The sequence below is a fragment of the Cygnus atratus genome, chromosome 6 (assembly GCF_013377495.2).
Source record: "Cygnus atratus isolate AKBS03 ecotype Queensland, Australia chromosome 6, CAtr_DNAZoo_HiC_assembly, whole genome shotgun sequence".
Lineage (NCBI taxonomy): Eukaryota > Metazoa > Chordata > Aves > Anseriformes > Anatidae > Cygnus > Cygnus atratus.
In genome coordinates, this window is record NC_066367.1 from 38524570 (window position 1) to 38548495 (window position 23926).

At 39.2% G+C, this 23926-nt stretch overlaps 1 protein-coding gene across 2 annotated transcripts in view; it reads left to right on the forward strand.

The window, feature by feature from the left end:
* Window positions 1–23397, forward strand: part of RIF1 (replication timing regulatory factor 1) — a 29940-nt gene extending 6543 nt beyond the window's left edge. Inside the window, exons 9-35 of one of the 2 annotated variants that reach the window (XM_035566106.2) lie at window positions 625–776; window positions 1495–1615; window positions 2461–2634; window positions 2890–3000; window positions 3251–3313; window positions 4145–4245; window positions 4614–4700; window positions 5735–5808; window positions 5935–6115; window positions 6669–6776; window positions 7011–7160; window positions 8265–8364; window positions 9469–9733; window positions 10548–10590; window positions 10886–11088; window positions 11501–11600; window positions 11972–12103; window positions 13143–13285; window positions 14320–14409; window positions 14495–14549; window positions 16112–18853; window positions 19378–19515; window positions 19792–19869; window positions 19982–20097; window positions 20836–20989; window positions 21252–21354; window positions 22257–23397. In XM_035566106.2, coding sequence (XP_035421999.1) covers window positions 625–776; window positions 1495–1615; window positions 2461–2634; window positions 2890–3000; window positions 3251–3313; window positions 4145–4245; window positions 4614–4700; window positions 5735–5808; window positions 5935–6115; window positions 6669–6776; window positions 7011–7160; window positions 8265–8364; window positions 9469–9733; window positions 10548–10590; window positions 10886–11088; window positions 11501–11600; window positions 11972–12103; window positions 13143–13285; window positions 14320–14409; window positions 14495–14549; window positions 16112–18853; window positions 19378–19515; window positions 19792–19869; window positions 19982–20097; window positions 20836–20989; window positions 21252–21354; window positions 22257–22477 — 6005 coding nt within the window. In that variant the 3' untranslated portion in view covers window positions 22478–23397. The remainder of the gene's footprint in view (window positions 1–624; window positions 777–1494; window positions 1616–2460; window positions 2635–2889; window positions 3001–3250; window positions 3314–4144; window positions 4246–4613; window positions 4701–5734; window positions 5809–5934; window positions 6116–6668; window positions 6777–7010; window positions 7161–8264; window positions 8365–9468; window positions 9734–10547; window positions 10591–10885; window positions 11089–11500; window positions 11601–11971; window positions 12104–13142; window positions 13286–14319; window positions 14410–14494; window positions 14550–16111; window positions 18854–19377; window positions 19516–19791; window positions 19870–19981; window positions 20098–20835; window positions 20990–21251; window positions 21355–22256) is intronic. The other variant, XM_035566107.2, reaches the window with a different exon arrangement.
* Window positions 23398–23926: the final 529 nt, after the last annotated feature.

A 23926-nucleotide genomic window follows, 5' to 3' on the forward strand; every position in this document is an offset into this window, starting at 1 on the left:
TCGCTGGCATTGCTAGTGTTTGTGCTGCATGCTTTATCATGGCTAACAAGGACTGCAAGCTGCAAAAGCAGTCTGTCAGCAGTTTCTTATAAATTGCTGGTGGACAGGTTCTGCTGCTGCTGAGCTGGCTAAAAGTTTTTTTTCCCTTTAAGCACTTAGGCGTGAGCAAAATTCTGTCCAAACATGCTATGCTATTTCTTCTTCAGTGGCAAATGATCATTTGTGGCCTCAGTGTGCCATATTTAAGGTCATTCGTTCTCGTTTTGTTGTTAATATGCAGGTACGTTAAATGTTTGGGCTTTATTTTGCTGTGGGAGATGTTACTCTTTAACATAGCAAGCAAGAGTGGATTTCCTTATGTTTATGTTGGTATGCAGTAGATTTCACTTCCTTTCTGGTATTGGAAAGAAATGCCTTCTATTTCCAGGGTCATTCCAGACACCATTTCAAGCAGTCTGAATAGTCTGAAAGATTAGCGTGGTATTGTAGTTCTGCAAAGCATTACTGTTTTTTAAGGTAAAACACAGTAAGAAGAAAACTAATGGTTTAAAAGGTTTACTTTTTATTTTGGAATCAAATTATTTATTTGCGTTGATTAAAAATACTTTCTTGTTTTTCTTCAAGATATATTGTGCAGTGCTAAAAGGCTGAAGTTGTTAATGCAGCCCCTGAGCTCAATCCATGTGAGAACAGAGGCTTTAGCACTGACGAAACTGGAAGTCTGGTGGTATTTGCTCATGAGGCTGGGGCCGCAGCTGCCTGCAAACTTTGAACAGGTAATATAACTGAAAATAGTTGTAGTATAATCATTTAGCTGATGTTCAGTGTGCAAAGCTACATCCACTCCGTTACCATAGCTTTTGTGTACCTACTTTGCCCTTCTCTAGTTTATTATTAGTATAAAACTGTCTTTAGGAACCAAATGTGCTTTTTGTTTATGTGTATGTTATATAGGAGGAACATTTAGGACTGTGTGTGCAATATTTTTCAAGTTCCAAAAGACTTGAGAGCATATCTGTCTGTAATGTGAGTGTCTTAGTGAAAATTTCCACTCAGTGCACAGCAATAGTAAACATGAGCAGGTTATATAAGGATTGTTTTGTCCTTTCACGATATTCTTCAATATCATGGAGACAAATGTTTCAGGTGTTCCATTACTACTCACCATGTATTTGAAATGAACAAAATGTTTCTATTTGGCTTCTGAATTTTGTTAAATGAAACTTCAGGATGGATATAAAGAAAAAAAAATCGAACTTTTTAAATGGAGTATAGTTGTATGACTTATAAGAGGAGTTTTTGTTTTATATATCTATTTCATAATTGCTCATCAGTATGTTTTATACAGTGTCGTAGAAATATTATGAGGACCCAAGAAGCACTGAAAAATTGATGCTGTGAATAGCAGTACAGTCTGTGATATTTGAAATACATGATTCTTTGTGGCTTATGGCTTGTTTGTGTCATTTTTATTTAGATTTGGTATTTTTGCAGGTTTGTGTACCGTTAATCCAGAGTACTCTAAGTCTAGATTCTTCTGCTGCATTGCCAGGAACTCCCTCACGTGTACCAACCAACCAAAATCTAGGTTTGGCAAACCCTACACAGAAATCAGGTATTAAAATGGAAGCCTGTTTCCACCTGTGTTTTAGATGCAGGAGCTAAGGTGTTTTGTGTAACGCGTTTATGGTTTATTTGTCATATTATTGAAAGCAGTAACTTCTCAGATGAACATGCAGAAAACTTAGGTGGTGATTCACATTGGTTAAGTTGAGACTGTAGTCAGTTTCTCAAGCTTACAAAATCAGGATAATCAAGTTGTGCTGAGGGCCCATCTTTAATGTCCAGGTTTGTGTTCACTTTTGCAATGGAGCTTTGACTTGAAACTTAAGGGTTTTTATGTGTTATATGCTCTATGTGTACTAGTCTCAGTTCTGTAGCATTTTTAGGTTCTGTCTGAATAATACAGCAGTGATCATAACACTGCTCATAACACTGTAAGTACGTGTGAACTCACATTAACTTGAGTGTTAGATCCAAGTGCTGAGATATGGAACTGCCTCTGCTCTGCATGGAAAGCCGAATGTTCTCATACAATTCTGGACTGTTGTAGTTAGAAGCCTCAGGTTCATTGTGCAAGTGTCCTCTGTGTTTATAGTGTAGCACGTAACTTGTTCTATTGCCATAACTTCCATGGCACCTTTTGTTGCCAAAATAAAGTTTGGCATCTGAGACTTTGAAGTCCTTGGAACACACATGCTTTCAAAATAGACGGTTAAAACTGTGATGTTAAACCCTGTTGAGTATGTAATGTCTGACTGATAAGAGGTTCCTTTTAGCCACCACTATTATATGACTTGCTCTTCTCACATTCGCTATGGGGGTTCTGGTTTGTTGGATTTTTCTTCTCGCTACAGGTGAAATACGAGGTAACTTTTTCTTTTTACTCCCACCACTCAGGTTCTTATCCATTTGCAAGTCCGGCCACACCAAGAATGAACTTGAATTCTAGTACTGCAGGAGTGGTGGTGATTCCTTCTATTCAGCTTCTGGGAATTGAGATGCTGCTTCACTTCTTCATGGGACCAGAAGTTTTGGATTTTGCGAAGCAAAACAAACTTGTACTTAGTTTAGGTATGTGAGTTACCTTTTTTCAAAGTACTGTTACGTAGTCTGAAATTAACCAGATTTTGTTGGATTTAAAGGGGTCCAGTAGCATGAAATGCTTTAAATATTTAAAACTGCTAGTGGTCATCTTTAATACTGGAAGTTGTTTTTAATTATGTGAAATACTGTAAGTATATACGTTTCTGCTTGCTTTTTAAGACTTAATTTGAAAACAGACTGCAAAATAGCCAACTTACAAAACAGGCTTTGTTCTTCTCCTAGAGCCTCTCCAGCACCCACTGATCAGCAGCTCATCTTTTTTTTGTAAGCATGCCGCCACACTTATAAATGCAGTTCAGGATGGATTTATTGCAATTGGAAAAGAAGTTCCTGGTAAGAATTTAGTGGGAAAATTCACTTTTTTCTGAAAAATAATTTGGGGGAGGAAAACATAAGGGGGGAAAAAATAGCCGCTTTCTGTAATACTTCTGTCTGCATTACTTAAATACAACTTACCTGACTTGGTCCAAAAGCTTATGCCAGTTTCTGCTTATGTCAATGTTTGTTTAACACAGTTTGTATTTAAATATTGTTTGTTTAATGTTTTTATTGCAAAGTGAATGGAGATATTTTTATCTTTTAGATTCTACGCTGAATATTATATGGAAGGACATAAATGGATATGTAAAAACAGCTATTGAATCAGGTAAACTTTTCTTGTCATAGCTGACCAGTCAGTGATAGTGGCTTTTTTTAGTAGACTTTAAGAAATATTTGCTTCACTGGTAGTAAAACCTGTTTTTAGGCATCATCAACAGTTTTTTTTGGAACTAATCTCTTTAATATGTGTGCTAAAAATACAAAATCATACTGATTCAATCCATTCAGGCTTGTCAGGGAAGACACCAATAGCATATGACTGCAGCTGTGTGTCTTTTAGCAATAAGACACAGAAGCACTTGAACTGATTTTATTGCTGAAAAAAAGTCTTTCCATTTCTAAAAACAATCCCATGCCAAGTCCATGGTATTAAGAAAAACTCTGAAATATTATTTGGTGTATTACTCAAAGTAGTATCAATTTATGTGACTATAGCTACCTTTTTTCCCCAAGTCGAATTTGTTGTAGCATCGTCTCTTTACAGATAGCCTGATGTAAGTGCATTCTTATTAAAACAAACAAAAAAGTCTAAATAAGCTTTTTATATTGAATGATCTAATTGAAAAGCATAATAGAAATGACGTGTGTTACTTGGATGCCTGCAAAATTTCACAGCCTTTTTTTTTAATATGCCAGAGTTGAATGTTAACAGGAAGGCGTTTCTATTTTACTTAATTTAGCTTTTCTATTTAAACCTTTCAGTTTCAGTTACAGTGTTCTTCAGAGATACTTCGTATCCAATTTGATAAAGTATTTGGTAATGTTTATAAGTATACAGAACTTCCTATGATCTTACAGTACCTTGTATTTAAGATTTAAGTAATGGTCGCTGCGCATTAATTTGTTCTGCTGTAACTGTAAATATACTTTATTCTAGGTAATAAGAAAGAAAAACAGGGGTCAGAAGTACTGACTATGTTACTTCAGGCCTTAAAAAACACTGTTAGATCAAATTCTCTTCCGGTGCAGAAAATACTGGTAAGTTGTGTGGGTTTGTAGGGTTTTTGTTTTTTGTTTGTTTTTAAACCTAATTTCTTTGTGATTGTGTAAATTCTGTTTGGGGGCAGTCTTTTGCACCTAATTGACCAGACCAGTCTCTTGAGAACCAGTGTTTGGTATGAACTGTGCAATTCTAATGATATGCCATAATGTTGCTTAAGGGTTTCTTAGGTGCTAATAAATCTGGAAAACAACGTTGACCGTATTGGGTGTATGACTCTCAGAACCTTCTGTTTCAAAGGGAAGCTAGTTGCTACAGTTTTGCTTACATTTATGTTTTTATGTTAAAATATTGCTCTCCTCAAGAAAAAGAAAAAATTACTGTTTTCTTCTTTTCCCTTCTTTAGTCTCTCGTTGATATTACTGTTAAGGAATTACCTCCCAAAGTATTAGGATCACCAGCTTATCAGGTTGCTGATATGGATCTTTTAAATGTAAGTCTGACTTCCTTCCAGAACTTTCTTCATGCTTAAAGGCATTAGGATGTCATGTAAGCACATATGTGCAGAGCACTTCATAGGTCATGAGATCCAGACTAATATTTGAAGGTTTTTAATGCTTTTTTTAATGTTTGAAGCTATTGCTATTGTCTGCTACAAAAAAAGTGGTGGTGGTAGTATTGAAAACTACTCTGTTCTACTTTGGTCCTAGTGAGCCGTAGCTGTACTGAGTTCTGCGTACTGTGTTGGAAGGGACAAGTAGGTGACAGCAATCTGAAAAACAACCAAAAAAACTACCACCACCTTTGAGAAAAGACTGACGTTAGATTTTTTTTTGTTGTTGTTGTTGTTATGAGAAGATTTAAGTGTAACAAGGTTATGTGAATGCCTCAAGTGAATATCAAGTGAATAGTGTAAAGTTTTGTCTACCAAAGCTTAAGAGCTCAACTCTATAAGTTTATCTCAACTCTTTTCCTGAGTTTGGATTCGGAGCTTTTTTTTCCTGACTTAGTTAATGTAGTCGAACTTTATTAGGGTGATTGGAGCTTTAATTGGCAGGTATTACATGCATTTTTCTGAATGCTTTAACACTAGCAAGGTTGAAATGGTAGATTTTTAACAGAGGTTGTCCAGAAGATGTTGTACTGTGAAACTGAAGAAAGCTAATCACATAAATCACATCATGCTCTATCATGTTTCAGGCATCATAATATATAATGTTTGCATTATGCACACCCACCTTACGGTGTTATATATGGTGTCAAGGAAATAGCGATTAAGTACTATAAAACTCATGTGATGGTGGTTTTTTGCTTCAACTATAGTATAATTGCTGGAAAGTAGCAGCACCTGGCAGAATTCCTCTAGCTTTTGCCTCTTTTTAGTTTGAAATGTTAGAATTGACAATTTCTGGCAACTTGTAAACTTCTGGCTTACGGTTAAAAATTGAAGATGCATGTTTAAGTGAGGCGACTATTTTATTTGCTTAGTGTATATATTGCTTTGACATCTGAAATTTCTCTTGCAAGGGAACGCCAGCTTTGTTCTTAATTCAGCTGCCTTTCCATGATAACCTTTTGGAATGGTGTGTAACAGATGAGAGGTATGTGTTGTTTCTTGGTTTTTATTTTGTTTTAATTAATAAGTTCCCTGTAGTTTAAGACTTTATAGAAGTTTTTTCCGGACTTCAGCTGAAATGTCTCTTACCTATTGAATTTCTCTTCCCTAGGTTCTTTGTAATCCTAGAAACTCTCGTGGGTTACGTTTTATCTGGGCCTACATCTCCACTGGCTTTCAGTGAATCTGTGTTATGCATTATTAATAAGAATGCAAAGCTGGTGGAAAACAAGGAACATCTTTGGAGAATGTGGAGTATTGTTGTTAACCCGCTAACCGAATGGATTAATCGGGTATAGTTACTTTTGTTCTCTTTACCAGAAAACACATTCTGTGCTGATCTTCTATCTTAATGTATTTTTAGAAACTGTATGTCTTGATGGTAAAATTATATAAGCCTTGATGGTATTTATGAGACTGCAATGTGTGCAGCGTTAGTATGAACGTTTGCAATGACACTGTAATATTCAACAGGTTCTGCAGATGGCTTACTAGAAGTCCATTGACTAATCTTGCAGTCATGAGATGTAAAAACCTTAAAAATAGTTTGCTTTAGATATTCTGGGTATTAGCATCACTGCAACTGAAATAAGCTTAGAAAAAGCACTTTTTTTTTTAATCTTTGAAATTAAGGGGTTATTTTGGAATTAAACGGAGCTTTTTATCTGCTTAAATAGTAGGATCAACGTGAACTCTTATAGAGTGGAGGAATAACTAATTTCAAAGCACCGTTGGCAATTGAGCTAGTGCAATTTTTATGTACAAAACAGATGATAAATAAGGTTGTTCTAAATGCATTTGAACCTAGGGTTTGCTTAAGCAGTAAATTGTTTTTTATCGTTGCAGACTAACGAAGTAAATCAGGGTGATGCACTGGAACACAACTTCAATGCTGTTTATAGTGCACTGTTGCTACCAGTAGCCCTTATCTTCCCTGTTCAGGAATTTCCACAGGTAACAGTTAGTACTTCATAGTTTTCATAAAACCCACGTTGTTTCTAATCAGTGTTAGGTACCATCTCGTGATCTCAGAGTAGCATTTCTTTCACCAGTACAGATGTATATTAAGACTACTGCTCCGAGGTTAGAATTCTTGAGTTTGTGTAGGCTTTGACAGAAGAAAATTTAATTTTTTATCTCAGTGCACAGACACTGATACTCATAAACTTTTTCTTTCTGTTGTTAAAGCCAACTATGAAGTCCTTGCTGCGCACTTGGTCAGACCTGTATAGAGCATTTGCTCGCTGTGCTGCTTTAGTTGCAACAGCAGAAGAAAACCTGTGCTGTGAAGAGCTTTGTGCCAAAATAATATCTGGGCTAGAAGGTGAAACTCCAGTAGTGAGTATAAACCTGTGACATTGGACTATATAAATATTTTAGCAGACATTTTCAGTTAGATATGTGTGCAAGAACCTATTGTAAACTTTAATGTAGTGTTTTCTATAATTTAAAGTGTTTGGGGTAAGACTTAGAGCTATAACAAAATTCTTTGTATTAATGGGAGTTGGAATTGAACTAGAAATGGATTGAAAGAAATGAGTGAAAGTAATATAATTCTCGAATATTAAAATAAGTTAAGCAGTCTTTGGGTTTGTCTTCTGAATATTTAAGTAATATCGTTTTGGTGAATGTCATCAACATCATGGTAAACACAGTTTGGCCAGTTGAAATTTCTTCTACGTGAAGGAACTTCAAGTTGAATTAACAAGTACCACAAAAGAAGCGTTGTGATTAGGAAGGAGGATAGAGTAGCAGTGTAGAATTTAGAGGGCATAACTTGATTTGGAGGGTTACATCATTGTAACTTTTTGATGTGGCTGTATTCCGATAAACTTCAATTTTCAAAAACAAACTCGTACTTAGAGCTTCAGTATAGAAGTTGTATTGATACAGACTGGTTTTTGGCCCTTTTAAAAGCAATGTGTTTATTATTTAGAAGAGTTTGTGATGGATTGAAACAATGCTTGACATGGATCTCTTTAATGTGTAGTAACAACTCATTGTGCTCCCTTAATGTAATTCTGTTAAAATCTTGCACTTATGCCGACAGTGGCTTTTCTGAAAATCAGATTTAGTGTAGTTACTGAATTAAGCACACACTGAGATGTGGTAATGTGTTGAGCCAGATGGTTAGTACCTTGTACCCTGAATGCTAACGTTTTGCTGTACGTTCTTAAATCTAACGCCTTCTCACAGCTGTCTGTTACTGCTTCGCTTCCTTAGTTTATGCATATGTTCTTGTGTCACTTGTTAAGAGTGGGAAGACTGAATCTTCAGCTTGCTTGTAAACTTACCTTAGCCTTACCTGACAATGCACAAAAACTTCATCCCTGCTTTTAAATGTAAAAGCTCTTTTGCACTGCAGTGCTGAATGGCCAACACAGTTTTTCTGTCATTGCAGTTCTTCTGGGCTTTGCTGATAACTTCTGTTCTTTTCCTCAGGTGTCTTCAATGATGGATGGTCTCACCCATATTTTATCAGTTATGGTTGACTGCATCAACTTTGCACCATATGGTATTAAATATCAGCCAAAAAATAGATGTAAGAAAATATCTTGAGTGTTGGGGTTTTCTGTCTCTCTGTCTCAGGTTTGCTTGAAAATAGGAGTTACTGCAGATGCAGAAGTGATGACTGTAGGCTATCAATAGTCTATGTATGTTATGCATATTAGTGAAGCATTGGAGGGATTGACAAACATTCTTAAAAAGGAATTTAAAACATCATCCAGTATGCATGTTTAAGTGCTAGAGCTATTCTGATTTTTGAGCAGCTGAGTAGTTACTACGTTAGCTTGACAGAGAACGCTTGAAATTCATGTAACCATGAAGGCTACGTTCGATCTCACCTCCTTCTAGGACACAGCTCTGTCTGGAGTTGCATTTGATGTTTCAGCTATAATTTATAGATGAAATCTGCTTCTGCTTTGTTCAAACAATCTGAAGCAGTAATGCTTGATCACTCTCTGTAGTCTAAATACGTAATAAATACCTGTCTGAAATTGATCTTAAGCTGTTAGTGTAACAGTTAAAAGGCTACTGCTTGTGAAGCTGCTTTGCATTGTAGTAGTATACATTTGATAGAATACAAAAGATCTTTGTATGCAAAATAGTCTTTGTTCCCTGCTCCTATTTAGAACTGAAGAACTGATTTCCAAAATAATTCAGTGTAAAGGTCAGTGTTTTTGTAACTTCTGTCCCAGCTGAATTTGTTGTAGAGGTAGCGAGCCATTGTGTTGGACTGCTGAAAGAATGAGTGCTTTAATGGGAAATGCTAATGAGAAAAAACATGATGGAAACTTTATTATTGAATGAAACTTGATACTTCTCCTTCCCTCCCCTCACCTGTTCCAGAATTTACACCTGTCAGCTAATATTTCTAGCTTGGTTGCTGTCTCTGCCAAGTAGGCATTAAAGATGCTTAAAAACAGTGATTTGTGTGACCAACCACAAATAAAATAGGAGGAATAGGATCCGTATCTGTAGTGGTATGGTAAAGATGTATTTATTAAATAATGTATGTCTTCTTTTAGGTCTGGTTTTAAACTATTAGTATGTCAATATAGTACTGTTCCATGCACTTTGTTGTAATGCATGTTAGTTATATAGGGAAAAATATTTCTTTTTTTTTTTTTCTTTCTAATGTTAGCTCCACAGACACCTACAGATTGGTCTAAGAAAAAAAGGGAGCCCCTTGGAAAGCTTTCTTCTCTGTTTAAACTCCTGGTGATGTTAATAAACTCTTTCCATACGTTCAGTTCCAACGAAATCCGTTCAGAAGCATTGGTCTCTGTTGGTCCTTCAATTATTGCTATTCTTCACAACATCATCAGCCACGTTTCATTGCCTTTGGTGATTGGGACGATGTTGGCAATTTTTTCAAAACCACTGGCAGTGTTTTATGAAAAAACAAAGTGAGTATTTGGATTCATTGTATTGCTGCATATTAATGAAACTTTGCGTAGTCTACATCACTTAGTGTGTTTAAACATAACCCAGGGTTTTTCAAAAGACTGACCCTAGGACGCTAAGAATGTTCAACCTCTGTGGAGTCTCAGCTTTAAGGGCACCAGTTACTTTGCTGTATTTTCAGCCTAGCTGGTGGGTGCTACTCTTGTGGTGCACACAAGCACTGCAGAAAGAATGGGTCTGTAAGATCATCACTCAAGTTGCTCTTCTACAATTGGTGCTGGGCTGCTGGGACTTGAATGTGTGGTGGTGCCTGAGCTAAGGTGGGCTGCCAGAGGTGGCCCTAGTGGCACATGGCAGCAGTCAGCACACGTGGTGGTCCTCGGTTCTTGGTGATGCAAGAACCTTCTGGGAGATTCCAAAAACATGCACGTGAGTAGCAGTCTCCATTGTAAGTTCTTTTTAGAAATAAAACCAAAAACTTAGGTATGTATACATGGAACGGAAGCTTTAGGACTTCTGAAGGCTTAATATTTCCAGTGTTGCCATTACATTCACACCAAAGAGACATTTCTGCAAGACTAAATTGTTTGGCTTCCAGCTGCCATTTAATTTCAATACTGTGACAATACTTATTAACAGTACTTCATTTTATAGTGGCTAGACAGTGGGTAACTTGTGTGAGGTAATTTACATTGTATAATGTAATTTCATTAAGTTGTGTAATAAAACTAGTGTGCAGTGCTTGTGTGTGTGTGTTTAATTCTTAGGATACATGAGAGCAAAACATTTCATAACTCTTTTTGTTTGTTTTGGCAGGCTTGCTGATGTACCTAAAGCATACAGTAATCTTAACAACAAGGTAAATTATGTGGAGAAACAGCTGTGGGTTGGGAAAACATACGGCATTGTAGAGTTCTTGCTGTTCATTCTGTATTCTGAACAAAATTGTAGTGAAGGTAGAGATTTAACTGCTTTAAACTAAAAAAGGTAACTAAGACAAGTAAGCTTAGATATTAGTGAGGCTTCTGTGGTGTGATGTTTACACTTGTTTGTTCAGGCCATAATGTTATCTGGGTTTTGTGTGTTTTTAAACAAAACAGAACTTTTAAATAGCAAATGAAATATTAAAACTAAATACTTCTTCCTTCCCTCAGCTTGAAAAACTGCTGGCCGAGATAATTCAGTGTTTGCAGTCTCACTGCACTGGCTCGTACGACAGTGAACTACTAGAGCAGCTTTCTCCATTGCTCTGCATAATGTTTCAGCATAAGAGCAAACAGATCCGCAAGCAGTGTGCCCACTTCTGGAACGCAACATTTGCTAAGGCTGCATCACTGACATACCCTGAAGAATTAAAGTAAGAAATGTTTTTTTGTATATTGTGTGTGGCTTGGACTGGAACAATATATGAATAAGGTCAGTGCAGCTTAAAGCAGGTCCTCTCCCTGACTGTAAGAGCTAGACTTAGTGAAGTACGTGGCTGTGGAAAGGAAAACATGGCTGGTATGCTGTTCAGTTATGCAGGGCAATGTATATATGTGGTTTTGTTCTAGAAAGCTTGGAAGAATGTTTAAGGAATAAGCCTAGAAATCTGTGTGTAGGTTTATTTGACTGTAATATCTTCAAGGAAGAGATCTCAGGTTAGGTATAAATGAATTAGCATTGTTCTGATCACCATTTATATTCTGCCTCTTGTGAGACCTGGGGTGTCTGCTGGTCTTGTTGCATACTTCTACCCTCGTAAGTCTAATATTTTTTGGGTTGAGCAGGTCTGTGTTAAGCCAAGTCAAACAGAAAATTCCACTCCTGCTGCCTGGCTTTGAAAGCATTGAGATAGCCGAAGAACATAGCGCGCCGTTCTCTGAGGAGGTAAATACTTTGTACCTAGTGGGTGCCTTCGTTGTGGGTGAATTACCCACTTCACCTAGTGGGTAACTTCCTGGGAGTGCAGAGGTCAATTTTGATTTTCGATGTGACTGTCTTGCAATTACTTCATGTCTGGAATGATGAACTGTGCTGGATAAACACCATCAGGAGACTGAGCTGGCTCTTAACAGTTTACGCATTTAAAACTTGGGGTTCTACGAGCTTGTTCAAAATAATGATTTTTTCAAGTTGTCCTCTACATAATTTAGATGAAAAAAGGAGTGTGTTTAGTTGTAGAAATGAATGTTTCAGGGTGGATTTGTGAGCTTGGAGTTTCTTCATATGACATATTGGCTGTATTTTTCCTTGAATAGATGGAAAATTCACAGTGGGATGCAAAGATGAGTGGGATGGAAGCGAATCTGGGTCGAAAACGAGATTCCATATTGGCTCAGACAAATGAACTAAAAGACAAGCCCAGTAATGTGCAAGTAACACCTGCGAAGGTAAGGTGTTTGCAGATAGGTGTGACAATCAAATCCGTTACATTCTGCAGCTAAACATGCTGGTGTGACTTCTGAACTAAAATTAATGAATTGATTGAGGATTTTTTTTTAAACTTAGCTGTACAGTGCACTTAGTTGAATTTTTCTGTTCAAATTCTCTGGTAAGTTTACAGATGGCTGAGTTTTGGGTGGGGATGGTAGAAGGCTGCTTGATGGGTTGCCAATCTGTCACTTGTATTAGGAAGCAAAGGGCAGGACATCTGTTATAAGAAGGAGGCTGGCAAGTTTGTAGCTGTTACTTTTCTTGGATCTGGAACTTAAGTTTTCAGACCGTTTTTGTAAATCAATTATTAGTCTGTTCTGTTACACCATCATTGAGATGTTCTGTGTACCCATGTGCTTAGCAACCAGCTTCTGGTAGATGGAGGTGGCAGGAATCATGTTCAGACAGTCAGAGCTCCTGCGTTCCCTCCTAAATCTGCAGGTGAGAGCTGTTGAAATGGGTAAATCTGCCTGAGAACAAGGAAGGGTACTGGTGTTTTTCTGTCCTTTGAGTGTGTTGGAGATGGCAAGTACAGATGCTGGTACTTAAGTTGCCCAGCCAGGGTGGTGCAGTGCAACTTAAATTGTTTTTGTCACCCTTCAGTGATATCAAGTTGTTCTTTCAGTGGGAGCCACAGTATCATACTCTTAAGAAACTACTGATTAAGTAAACAACAGCAAATAATAGTCCTTACAAATATTGAGGTACCCTCGTGTGTTACAGTCTTTGAACTTCCAGATGCTAAAGGAAGTGCAAAAGTTTAAATAAGGGCGAAGAGGAGGGGTTGAAGAAACTCTAATAGGTGGTAGTGTTGGAAGAAAAAAAAAGACTGGTAAAGAAAATCAGCACCTACTGAAGGATTTGTGTTGATTAATATGCTGAAAGAACTGTGGTTATCTGAAAACTGTTCTGTTTAGGATCGCTGTACCTGTGAGTGATGAAAGCGTTGTCAGTTCCACTGTCTTGTTTCTAATCCACCTTTTTTCCTTTCTGTAGTTAAAACTAGAGTTTTCATCTTCGAAGGCTAAAAACGAGAGACCCCTGGAAGAAGAGAAATCTGTTGATTTTGTGTTCATTCCTCCAGAAGCAAAACCAAGAATATTGACAGAACATCAAAAAGAAGTGCTTAGGTCAAAGAGGTTTGTAATTAGTTTTCTTTTAAAGTTGCATGAAATGTCATTACATTGAGTAAGACATAACTTCATTTCTGCTATCTCAGATTACTCAGACTGTGGTTAAATCCGACTCTTCCATACAAGTTAAAATGTTTAAAGCTGTCAGAGTTCCCTGGCTTACTGTCTCAAAGCAGTCAAATTATTTTCTGATCTGCAGTTCCTCCTGTGACTAAATATAGTCTGTCTGTTTGGAGTTTGATACTTGGAGTTTACATTTTTACTTAATGACTCTTGTTTGCAATATGAAACAGAAGCTGGCATTTTTCTTGAATTGTGGAAATTCTGGTTTTCTTTCCTCATCTGATGGAAAAGCTCTAACTTTGAAAGAGAAGTCTTATGTAAGCAGCATGTCAAATTAGGCTATTCCCAAAACTCATCTTTAATTCAAAGATTCCTTTTCAATTTTCTTTTTTTGTGTGTGAGAAAATAGAGTATCTTCTGTATTCAGGCAGATGTTCACGAAAACAGACTGCAAGCAAAATTTGTGTACAATAGTGCGTTACAGGAACCCAGTTGGTTAATGCAGTCAGCATGTGTTGGTGAATTCTTTGCACAGTGGGATCCCAACCACAGCTCTTTATTCCCTACCCCTCCCCACACGCACCCTCCATAAGCATGTTGCAAAAGATTTGATGCAGCTGAAAATAGCAGCCTTCCAGTAAGGAGTTGAATCATGATCTGCATACGCTCGGTGCTTTCTTTTGCCAGTTGGACTGTTCAGGTTGTGGCAGCAGGTGGCAATGCTGTGTCCTTTCCTTTCCAGAACATGGAGCAGAGTGTGTGGTCGCAGTCTCCTGATATTTGGTGCACATTACTTTGCTTCTTTTTACAGCAGTCTGTGCTTTGGTGCATGTTGCTCTTTGAGTAGTCTTAAGAGTTTGGAAGTTCAGTCTACTTCCTACAAGAATGTGCTGTCTTATGATGAATGCATTATACTACCCCATCTCACCAAGTTTTTTTTTAATACTCCAACTTAACCATTTCTGGTTTTGTTTCAGAATTGGTATTCCTGCTATGTACAACAATTTAGACACTTCACAAGATACAACCTTATTTTCTCAGTATACTCAGAGCCAGGAAGATTCTTTGTAAGTAAAGCTGGCCAGTATGATGTTAAAGGTCCCCTCCTCCCTTTTTTTGCAGCCCTTCTAATTTAATTAACTTTTATTTTAGGGAAAAGCCATCTTTAATAGAAAATGCAAAAGAAGATAATAAAAACAATCCTCAGGTAATTTCTCATTGTCTAATGGTAGTTAAGATACCAGAATTGTAACCATATCCATGATGTTTTCTTCATATCAATAGCTCTGATGATTGATGGCAAAACTCTTTGATTACTGTGTATGATAAATAAGTGGGTTTAAATTGCTTTGGAAACTATTTGAGAAAAAAAAAGTGCCCCCAAATGTATCTGTTCACAGGAATCCTTTTCTTTCTCTATGTTGATTAACCTGTAAGGCTCCCAGAATATCTGTTTTTCTTGAACCTCCTCTAGTTTTTCCCATTTCTGCATAATACTGACACAGACTACGTGACTATAGAATACACTGAGAGCTCTTACAATTTGTATTTCATTTCATCAGTAGGTTTTAATTTGATACCAATTGCAGTGTTCTTCGTGCTGTGTTCTGCTCTGCCTAACTTAAACTAGAAGAGGCCAATCATTGAATGTTTGAATTTAATTTCAAACTGAAGATTCAACAAGGGTTTTAATAAGTTTTAACAAGGATGCATTTAAATTGCTTTGTTACCCAGTGTACAGGTATCATAGGAACTTAGTTCAATCATTTGTATGCCCCACCAGTAATATTATACTGGGGGGCTGGAATTTGAAAGCTGCAGCGTAGACTTGCTGTGACTTAACTATGGTGCTGTTCTGCAAATTGCCTAGCTTTGTGCTAGGAATCCTAACACTTGCTGATTTTTCCATAACACTTTTCCTTTCAGTGGGTGTATTTTATATGCATCATGTCTTTCTGTAACTCTTTTCCCTTACAAAAGTTATTGTTGATAGCTGTTACTCAGTGACCTTGCCACTAAGAAGGCCGATGGTAGTAGCCTTGGCTGCATGAGGCAAAGCCCTCGCAGCAGGTTTGAGGGAGGTGGTCTTTCCCCTCTAGTCAGCACTGGTGAGACCACAGCTGGAGCGCGGGGCCCAGTTCTGGGCCCCCCAGCACAGGAGGGACATGGATGTACTGGAGGGAGTCCAGTGAAGGGCTGTGAAAAAGATGAAGGGACTGGAGCACCCCTCCTGCGAGGAAAGTCTGAGAAGCTCTTCAGCCTGGAGAAGAGGCTGTGGGGAGATCTCTTCGACACATAAATATCTGAAGGGGGGTACAAAGAAGGCAGAGCCAGGCTCCTTTCCATGGTGTCAGGACAGGAGGCAAGGGGCACAGTGAGACAGGAGGTTCTGTCTGAACATCAGGAAGTGTTTTTTCACTGTGCAGGTGCTGTAGCACTGGCACGTACTGCCTAGAGAGGGAAGATCTCTCTCCTTGGAGATCTTCAGAAGACACCTGGACATAGTCCTGGGCAACCTGCTCCGGGTGGCCCTCCTTCAGCTGGGGGTTGGCCCAGGTGACATCCAGAGGTCCCCTGCCAACCTCAACTATTCTGTGGAAGAATAAAAACAAAAAAAATTGTCTACTGAAGGACACATTATAAGATAATTTGAAGGAAGGGTGGCTTGAAAATCCTCATGGGTCTTTTGTTTTTTGTTTCACCGGATCTGTTTTTTATATCATATCCATAGCAAAAATACAGACCTTGCTTTTCATGTTTTTGGGACAGGAAGACAACGAAAAGAGTGAAGGCTGCATCACTGAATCAGATGAAATCACGGGGGACTGCAAATCAGATACTTCTTTCTCACATCCTCAAGAGAGTTCTGTTACTCACATGGAGAGCAACTCAACTGTAAATAGTGAAGGGGAGTCAAAAAGTGATATGGCTGAACTGATGCAGGAGGAGCCAGCAGTTGGAGAGGGGTTAGAAAAAAGTACCACAGAAACAGTTTCAAAGGAGTCTTTAGTAGGAAACAAAGACGCTTCAAATGTCAGTAGCAGTTCGACTTCAAGTGATGTAATTTCTGGAACTCCCCAGCCTGCAAGCCGACGGCAATCTTTTATTACTTTGGAGAAATTTGACAGTTCAGAGAACAGACCCTTCAGCGTTTCGGCGTTAAACAGTATGTCAGAGGTGTCTGGAAGCTCTTCTGTGCCAGATAAACAGGAAAATGCAAACAAGTACAAGACTGCTACTAAACTAGAAAAATCTGGGGAAGAGAACAAAAATTCTTCACAGTCTGAACAAATATTTACTGCAATACGGAGGCTAACTCGCAGGCAGAGTAAAATGGAGCAGCTAGAAAATAAGCATTCCAGGTTAAGTAGGTCAGAACAAGAGAAAAGTGTGCAAGAGTCTGTTTCCAACAGTATGGAAACCAGTCCTGAACCGTCTTATGCCATGGAGGACACAGAACGTGTTCTCACTGCTCAGTCCCAAGCTCTCAGTTCTACAGAAGCAGAAATTAAAAAAGTTGAAGATGCAATAGCAGAAATAGAAAGGGTTCGGGCTTTAGATACGGATTCTAAAGAAAATACACCCCCAGAGGCAGCTGGTTCGTCTGACCAGGTAACAGATGATGATAATCAGGTCCCACATGTGTCTCCTAGTCAGAAAACACTAAGACGTTCTTCAAGGCGACGGTCAGAAACTGGAGAAGTGTCAGCGGGTAGTCAAGATAAGGAAGACGGCCACCAGAAAAAGGACAAACGTAAAGAAGATGAAAAATCCCTGCAAAAGAAGTTGCCACAGACTAAAGACGATGTATCCCAAAAGCAGAAAGCAGTGTCTGGGAAAACAACAGACACTGCAAACAGAAAAGAAAGCAGCCTACCTGAGAGAACTGCTGCAGAGGACTCTGGCTCAGTGGGTGATGAGGAGGTGAACAAAAGCACTAGGAAGTCAGAAGATAAATTGAAGATGGACGTGGAAGGTCAAGACTGTAGCTCAGGTACAATAGGCGAGAAGAAAAAGGAACGCCCACGATACCATACAAGAAGCAGCTCACAAGGATTGCTTTCCAGCATAGAAAATTCAGAGGCTGATGGCTGTGAGACCAAGGAAGAAAGCATAAAGAAGAAGAAATCTGGAAAAGTGAAAACCAGAAGTGATTCTCTTGAAGGTAAATTGAAAGACCTACAGCCAGGAAGCCGTGGCCAGGAGGAGGTGTCTTCCCAAGAAAACGAAAGTAAAAATCTGTTGGAAACAAATAGAAGTGAACTAAGTGATGAAGTCAGCAGAGACATGTCATTGTCTGAACCACAGGACCTGAAAAATGAAGTAATTCCTACAGATGCTGGTGGAGCTGGGGGATCTGCCTGCCCAGAGACTTCAGCTGATACGCAGAACACGTGTGGGGAACAAACCAAGACCGGGGTGGTGACAGAATCTTTTACCAACCCAAGTGTATCTGAAGTTCTGAAAGCAGGAGAGGAAAACACACACATTGAAAGGCAAAGAAATGCAGGAGACTGTTCAAGTGTTCTGCCTGACTATGTACGAGGAGCGAATGCTTCAGGTAGCGAGCCTTCCTCTTTGCAAGTACCTGAGTGTCAGCACAAGAGAAGCAAAAGGCAGAGAAAACTAAGAAGCTGCGATTGCTGTTACAGAAAGGCAAAGCGGCCAGCAATGTCATTCACTGAGCTGAAAACTGAGGACAGTCCTGACCCGAATGAGCCCCAAACCACCCCAGTTCAGACAGCTGTAAATACATCAGAGATGTCTGCTAGCTCAAATTTTGAGGAGAGCTTGGCCATGGCACCTTGTGCAATGAGCACACCACGGCTTCATTCTAAGGAACCCAGCGCGTTCAACTTGGAAAGAGAGAGAAAATCTGAAGATAACCTGCAAGGGAATACTTGCAGTATGGAGGAGGAGGAGAATCCAGCACGTGTAGCAGGGGAACTTGATGATTCCATAATGGAAATAAAAGTAGCTATTGATGAGGATGACGGAACTGAACAGGGTGTACCCGAGTGTGCTTCAGATGAGCCTGCTGACAGCTGCCTGGCTGCAGAGAATCAAAGTGAAAAACCAGGAGCTACAGTAAAGGAAGAAGAAAATGAGAATGGACCAATGGAGGAGATACCTGGGGCACTGAGTGTTGTTAGCAGGCCTGAGGGAGAACAGATGAATGAACTAGAAAGCAATCAGGATGATGAAGAACAAGCTGAGAACGCTGTAGCAGAAAGTTGCGCTGTTCTAGATAAAGAGATGAAAGAGGAATTGATAGAAGCTGAAATTACAGTACCTGAAAATGTGGCCGTAGAGTGTGAAGGTGCAGTAGAAAATAATGTGGATTCACCTCAGAAGCCAGAAAATCTTGATTCTTTTGCTTTAGTAAACGAAAGCCCTAACAGTATGCAGGCACGCTGCATGTGGTCTCCTTCGGCTTCTCCATCCACGAGCATTTTAAAGAGAGGTGTAAAAAGAAATCAAGATGATGATTCCCTGTCACCTGCTAATAAGGTATGGCGATGCGATTCGTTCTGTGATACTCGCAGTTCATTCTGTTCATAACTGGGATGTGGAACAGTATAACGAGTTCCAAAGGCACTCAGTTACTGACTTTAACAGTATTTACAGTAAAAAAATAATGCTGAAGATGAAGACTTGTGGATTTTTTTCCATAACGCACAAGCACTGGCAGGCTTGTGTTATTGGGGCTTGGGAGTTTAATTTTTGAAGCCGAGTGCCAAGGGCTAGTTTGCATGCCTGAGTGGCAGCAGAACAAAAAACTGCAAAACCATTGAATGCACAGGCAGGGTCTTACCAGTGGGTTTTGAGAAGCATTTTTACAAAATGCATTGCATGTTTCCTTTAGCAATAAGGTAGCCACAGTTTCTGTCCTTGGGTGAAGCATCATTAGTGTCATTCAAGAACTTGAATAACGTTACCCATTTCAAACTGAGTTATTTTGTCTCTTCAGACTTCTTTCACCAGAGTGGGGTGGTCCGAGTTCATCTGATAAAAACTGCTTTTTCTAAAAACAGATTCGTCGTGTCTCTTTTGCAAATCCCATTTATCAAGAAGGACTGGCAGATGACATAGACAGGAGGAGCCCTGTCATTAGATCCCATTCTTCGCCATCTTCACGAAGTCTTAAAATCTTATCTAACATTCAGGCTAAGGTAAGTTCTTACACGTGTTCAGTATGTCATAAGTCTTCTGTTTCTCATGTTAACGTAGCTGTAGCGTATGTTCACGGTCACTTGCAAGCAGTTAACAAACAGTTAAAAGGGTGAAGAGTAGAGAATCAGTAAGTTTAAGAAATAGCTGTAACTGTTTTAGTCTTGTTCATTCTGTTGCTCTCTAAAGACAAATACAGGCTGAAATCTAGATAGCTAGAAAGTTAGCTATCTGAATTCTTACAATCCTGAGAGATTTTTTCCTCTTTTTCTATCCAGCATATTACCACTCCAACCAAAGGATTTCTGTCCCCAGGATCTCGTAACCCTAAATTTAAGAGCTCAAAGAAGTGTTTAGTAAGAAGTGCTTTGGTTCATGTTTCTCTTATTTTTCTTGTACTCTTCTCTTATTTTTCTTGTATTCGGTTGTGTGATAGTTAATTTAATAACTTTTCTCTGTTATTCAAAGATTACAGAAATGGCTAAGGAATCACTGCCTTCTCCTACAGAATGCATGTATCCTGCCTTAGCAGGCTGTAAAGCACCAGTCGATGTAATTTTACCTCAGATTACGTCAAATATATGGTAAGTACATTGTTGCTTTGGAAGATCACATTTCAATAGAAAATTCTTACTGGATTTAAAAAAAAAATGGCAAAAGCAATTTTTGTGATGCAAAGTGATGAATTAGAGACACCTTTTGTAGGGAAAAAACAAAGCATCTTTTAAAAGGAGGGAGGTTGGATGGTGAGGGAGACTTTACTTGAACAATTCCAAACCAGTTCTCTCTCTTGTGAAGAGCTTGCAGCCAGACACAGGGAACTTTCCCTAGCTTGTAAGACAGAGCAGACTGATCTTAATGATCTGTGACAAAGCAATTGGAGCTTCCAATAGCTCCAATAGTTGAAGATGCCACCATCCTGCTGCTGTTTGGGAGCACTAGAGACCAAGTGGGATTTTGGGGGAAAAGATCTACGTTTCAAACACACAAATGCTAGGTGCTCAGCTAATGAAATTTTGATATGTCAGAAACAAACTATACACTGTAGCAGGAACTGCTCTGAATGGACTTTTCTAGTGTACTCAGCTTCTTTTCCTTCCTCTTACGTGTAATTGGGCTTTTGAATCCCATTTCAGGGTTGGATATTGATAAATTGCAAAGAAGTGTGCTGCTGCAGATAGAAGAAATGTCTCTTGCATGTTGTTTTTTCCTTTATGTGCGTGTGAATTGGCATTCGTGTAAGATTTATTCCTGCTCTACAGTGCCAAGGAGAAGGGACATGGATTTTAGCATAATGAACCCTTTTTTCTTCCCTGCTGCAGCGCAAGAGGTTTGGGGCAGCTCATTCGAGCAAAGAACATTAAGACAGTGGGTGATCTGAGTACTCTGACAGCATCAGAAATCAAAACTCTTCCCATCCGTTCTCCTAAAGTTTCCAATGTTAAAAAAGCTCTTAAAGGATATCACGAGCAGCAGGTAAAGTTTAATCCTAGTGCCCAGAAAGGTAATGTTAACCTGATGAACTGCTAACGTTCCTCATGAAGAATAATGTATTTTTTTTGTACAAGAAAAATTTCTTTGAACTGTGATCTATCTGTCAAAGGTGGTCTTTCATGGTACAGGACTTGGTTACAACATAGTTACTGGGAATGAGGATTACATCTGTTATGGAGTAAAGCGTGTCCCACCTCATAACTTTTTCTCTGAACATGTTTTTTGTTCTCTTAAAAACCCGCAGGTAAAATCCCGAGGGTGTGAGGAATTGGTAGTGCTTGAAGATGTAGAGAAAACAATAAACAACGTAGAGGATAAATCTGTTGATGACGAGAAACTTGCAACAGGTAACTCTTGCCCATTTGTTGCTTAGGATTTGGATGTTTCTGCTGTTGCTGCTTTTCTCTTCTAATGGGAAGACTTATTTTTGTTTTTGGAGAGGAGTTAATAGCTGATATTACCATATTAGATGGGTGATTGAGTTAGCCACTTCATGAAGCCCTATAGTAATGGCTTTTTTAAACTTGTTCTGTATTTGAGGGCAAGATACGCTGTGTTTTTCCCTAAACAAGCTTGTATAAACAGCATGTTAGGCACGGCTCTGCATACTTCTCTTTCCAGATCTCAACCAGGGTCTCCGCTGAGCTGTTTAGTACTGCAGTAACTTCTCTGGTTCTGGGCGTGCACAGAAACAAAGCAAATTGAAACTGCAGAGCTGAAAAGGTGCCCGATGGCAGGCAAGACAGTTCAGATGTTTCTCAGGATACTCACTTTGGATTTAGGGGACTAGATTTTTATCTGAATGTTCCTGTGCATTTTTGGAGTTTGCCATTAGTTTACGCAGAGGAATCCCTAATTGTTCTTCCTGCAAGAGACTTTGAAGCATTTGGTTAACCAGAGAACAAAACCCAGGAGTAACTTCTCTTCATCTGTCCAGTTTAAAATTGGACCGTTCTTGGGGTAATGCGTCTTGAAGGAAACTGTCAGTATTTTAGTAGGATCACATGTTTTGATTTCAGTCCTTGATTTTGTGGTATAACCATGATCAAACAAAGTCACTATAAAGAAGGGTAGCGTTTAGTTCTGAGGGGTGCCTTTGTCAGAAGCTCACTCTACAAATACTTTGTGGACTGAATACATTTTTTGTACAAAAACTGCAACATTGCACCACAACATAGTTCTGCTGGGATTTACACCTGACCACTCTGCCTGCAGTGCCCTACCTACCTTCCCCTTCCTTCCTTTTCAGATTTGATTGAACCGGTTGTCTTGAGTGCAAATGGCCAACCCACAGCAGATCTTCTGAGCCAAATCGATGCCCTTGCTGCTCAGCTGACCTCTGAAGTTCTCTATGGCTATTCAGGAAGCCAGCTCTTTGAGATGCAAGAAAAACTTGCGGGCATGACAAACTGTATCATGAAAAACCTGCAGTCCCGCTGGAAATCGCCTCCCCACGACAGTTCCAATTAGTTGCTTATCATTCCTAATTAAGGAGGATTTTGTTACAACAATTTTCCCAAAAAATTTAGCTTTCTTACTGGTGAATTAATCCTTAAAGTGTATGTTTTGTACTATAGAAGATTTTTTAAAAACCTACATGAACAAAATATATCATGATTTTTCTTTTTTCCGGTGGTTTTTTTAACTTGTGGGATTGCCTATTCCCCGTTGGAGGTATTTGTATTGTATTGCTATGCATATTTCTTTCAGGTAGTGAAAGAAAACTTGATGAAGGTGTGCAATAGCAAAGACTGTGAAACCAAACTAACAGAGTAGTTAAATTATTTTTTCACATCCAAAGTGTTCTTACGACTGCAAACTCTTACGTGGTGGGAGATCAATCTCACAGCTCTGCTCCTGTGCTTCCCAGGTCCGTTTCCTTCGGAGTCGCTGAAACTCTTCAGCGCTGTTGGATATTGGGTTAAGCTGTGCTTAGTTCCTTGCAGTGGCAGCAGTCCAAAACCCTGGTGTCTGACAACTGGATGGCATCTCTTTGTGCATGCCTTGTTACCAGAATCCCACTAAGAAGCTGACCATAAAATGCATCCTGGCAAGTGAGAGACTTTGCAAAACTTCTCAGGCTTTTTCCTGTGCTCTAACAGCTTTGTTTGCAGCAGTTCTCCCCTGGTGGTGAAGACCTTCTCCTTTTGTGGAAATGAGGGGATTTGACTTGGGTTCTTTGTATATTATGTACAGACTGCAAATGTTGGTTAATAATTTATGATCGAGTTTTAATTGCATGGAATGCATTGCTGCTTCTCAGAGACCTTCAGAGTTCTTGGGTTTTACTCCTGAAATCTAATTTGTATATATTGGACACTTATGGAGAGGAATTGCTGCAGGTGTTTTTAGAACTTACATATGTGCAAATAAAACAGCAATTAGTTCCCAAAGGTGTTAATGTCAGTCTTTAAGTTTAAATGGGGAAAAAAAACGACTGCAGCTCTGTTTAGCCCTTCCTCAGACTTGCTTTGGAATCGCAAGGTTGGGAGGAACCTTGGAAGGTTATCGGTGGCTCCTTAAGCCAGGAGTAGGTCCTCAAGGCCAAGGTCGTGTCTTACCAGCACCGCTGTTCTGTGCCCTGTTCACACATCCCGTAAATTAATGGGCTGTGGTGTCGTAGCACCGTGTGAAAAGCACCAGTGAGGAGTGCCTGTAGGTTTTGCTGTCCTGCCAGCTCCTTTCGCTACACCGCATCCCCAGTGGGAGGAGTGACGTTGTCCTTTCAAGCTGGCTGCGTACGCCACGATAGCTGCGGATTCCCTCTGAACAAAGGCCTTCAGAGTTAACAGTTGCAACTCCTCCTAATGGTAACTTACCATGTGTACTTTGTCCAAGATAAACTAAAGATGAAGTGCCTTTTTTTTTTTTTTACCATTTTACCAGCCAGTCTCCAGAGACAGAAGGACCAGATGCTTC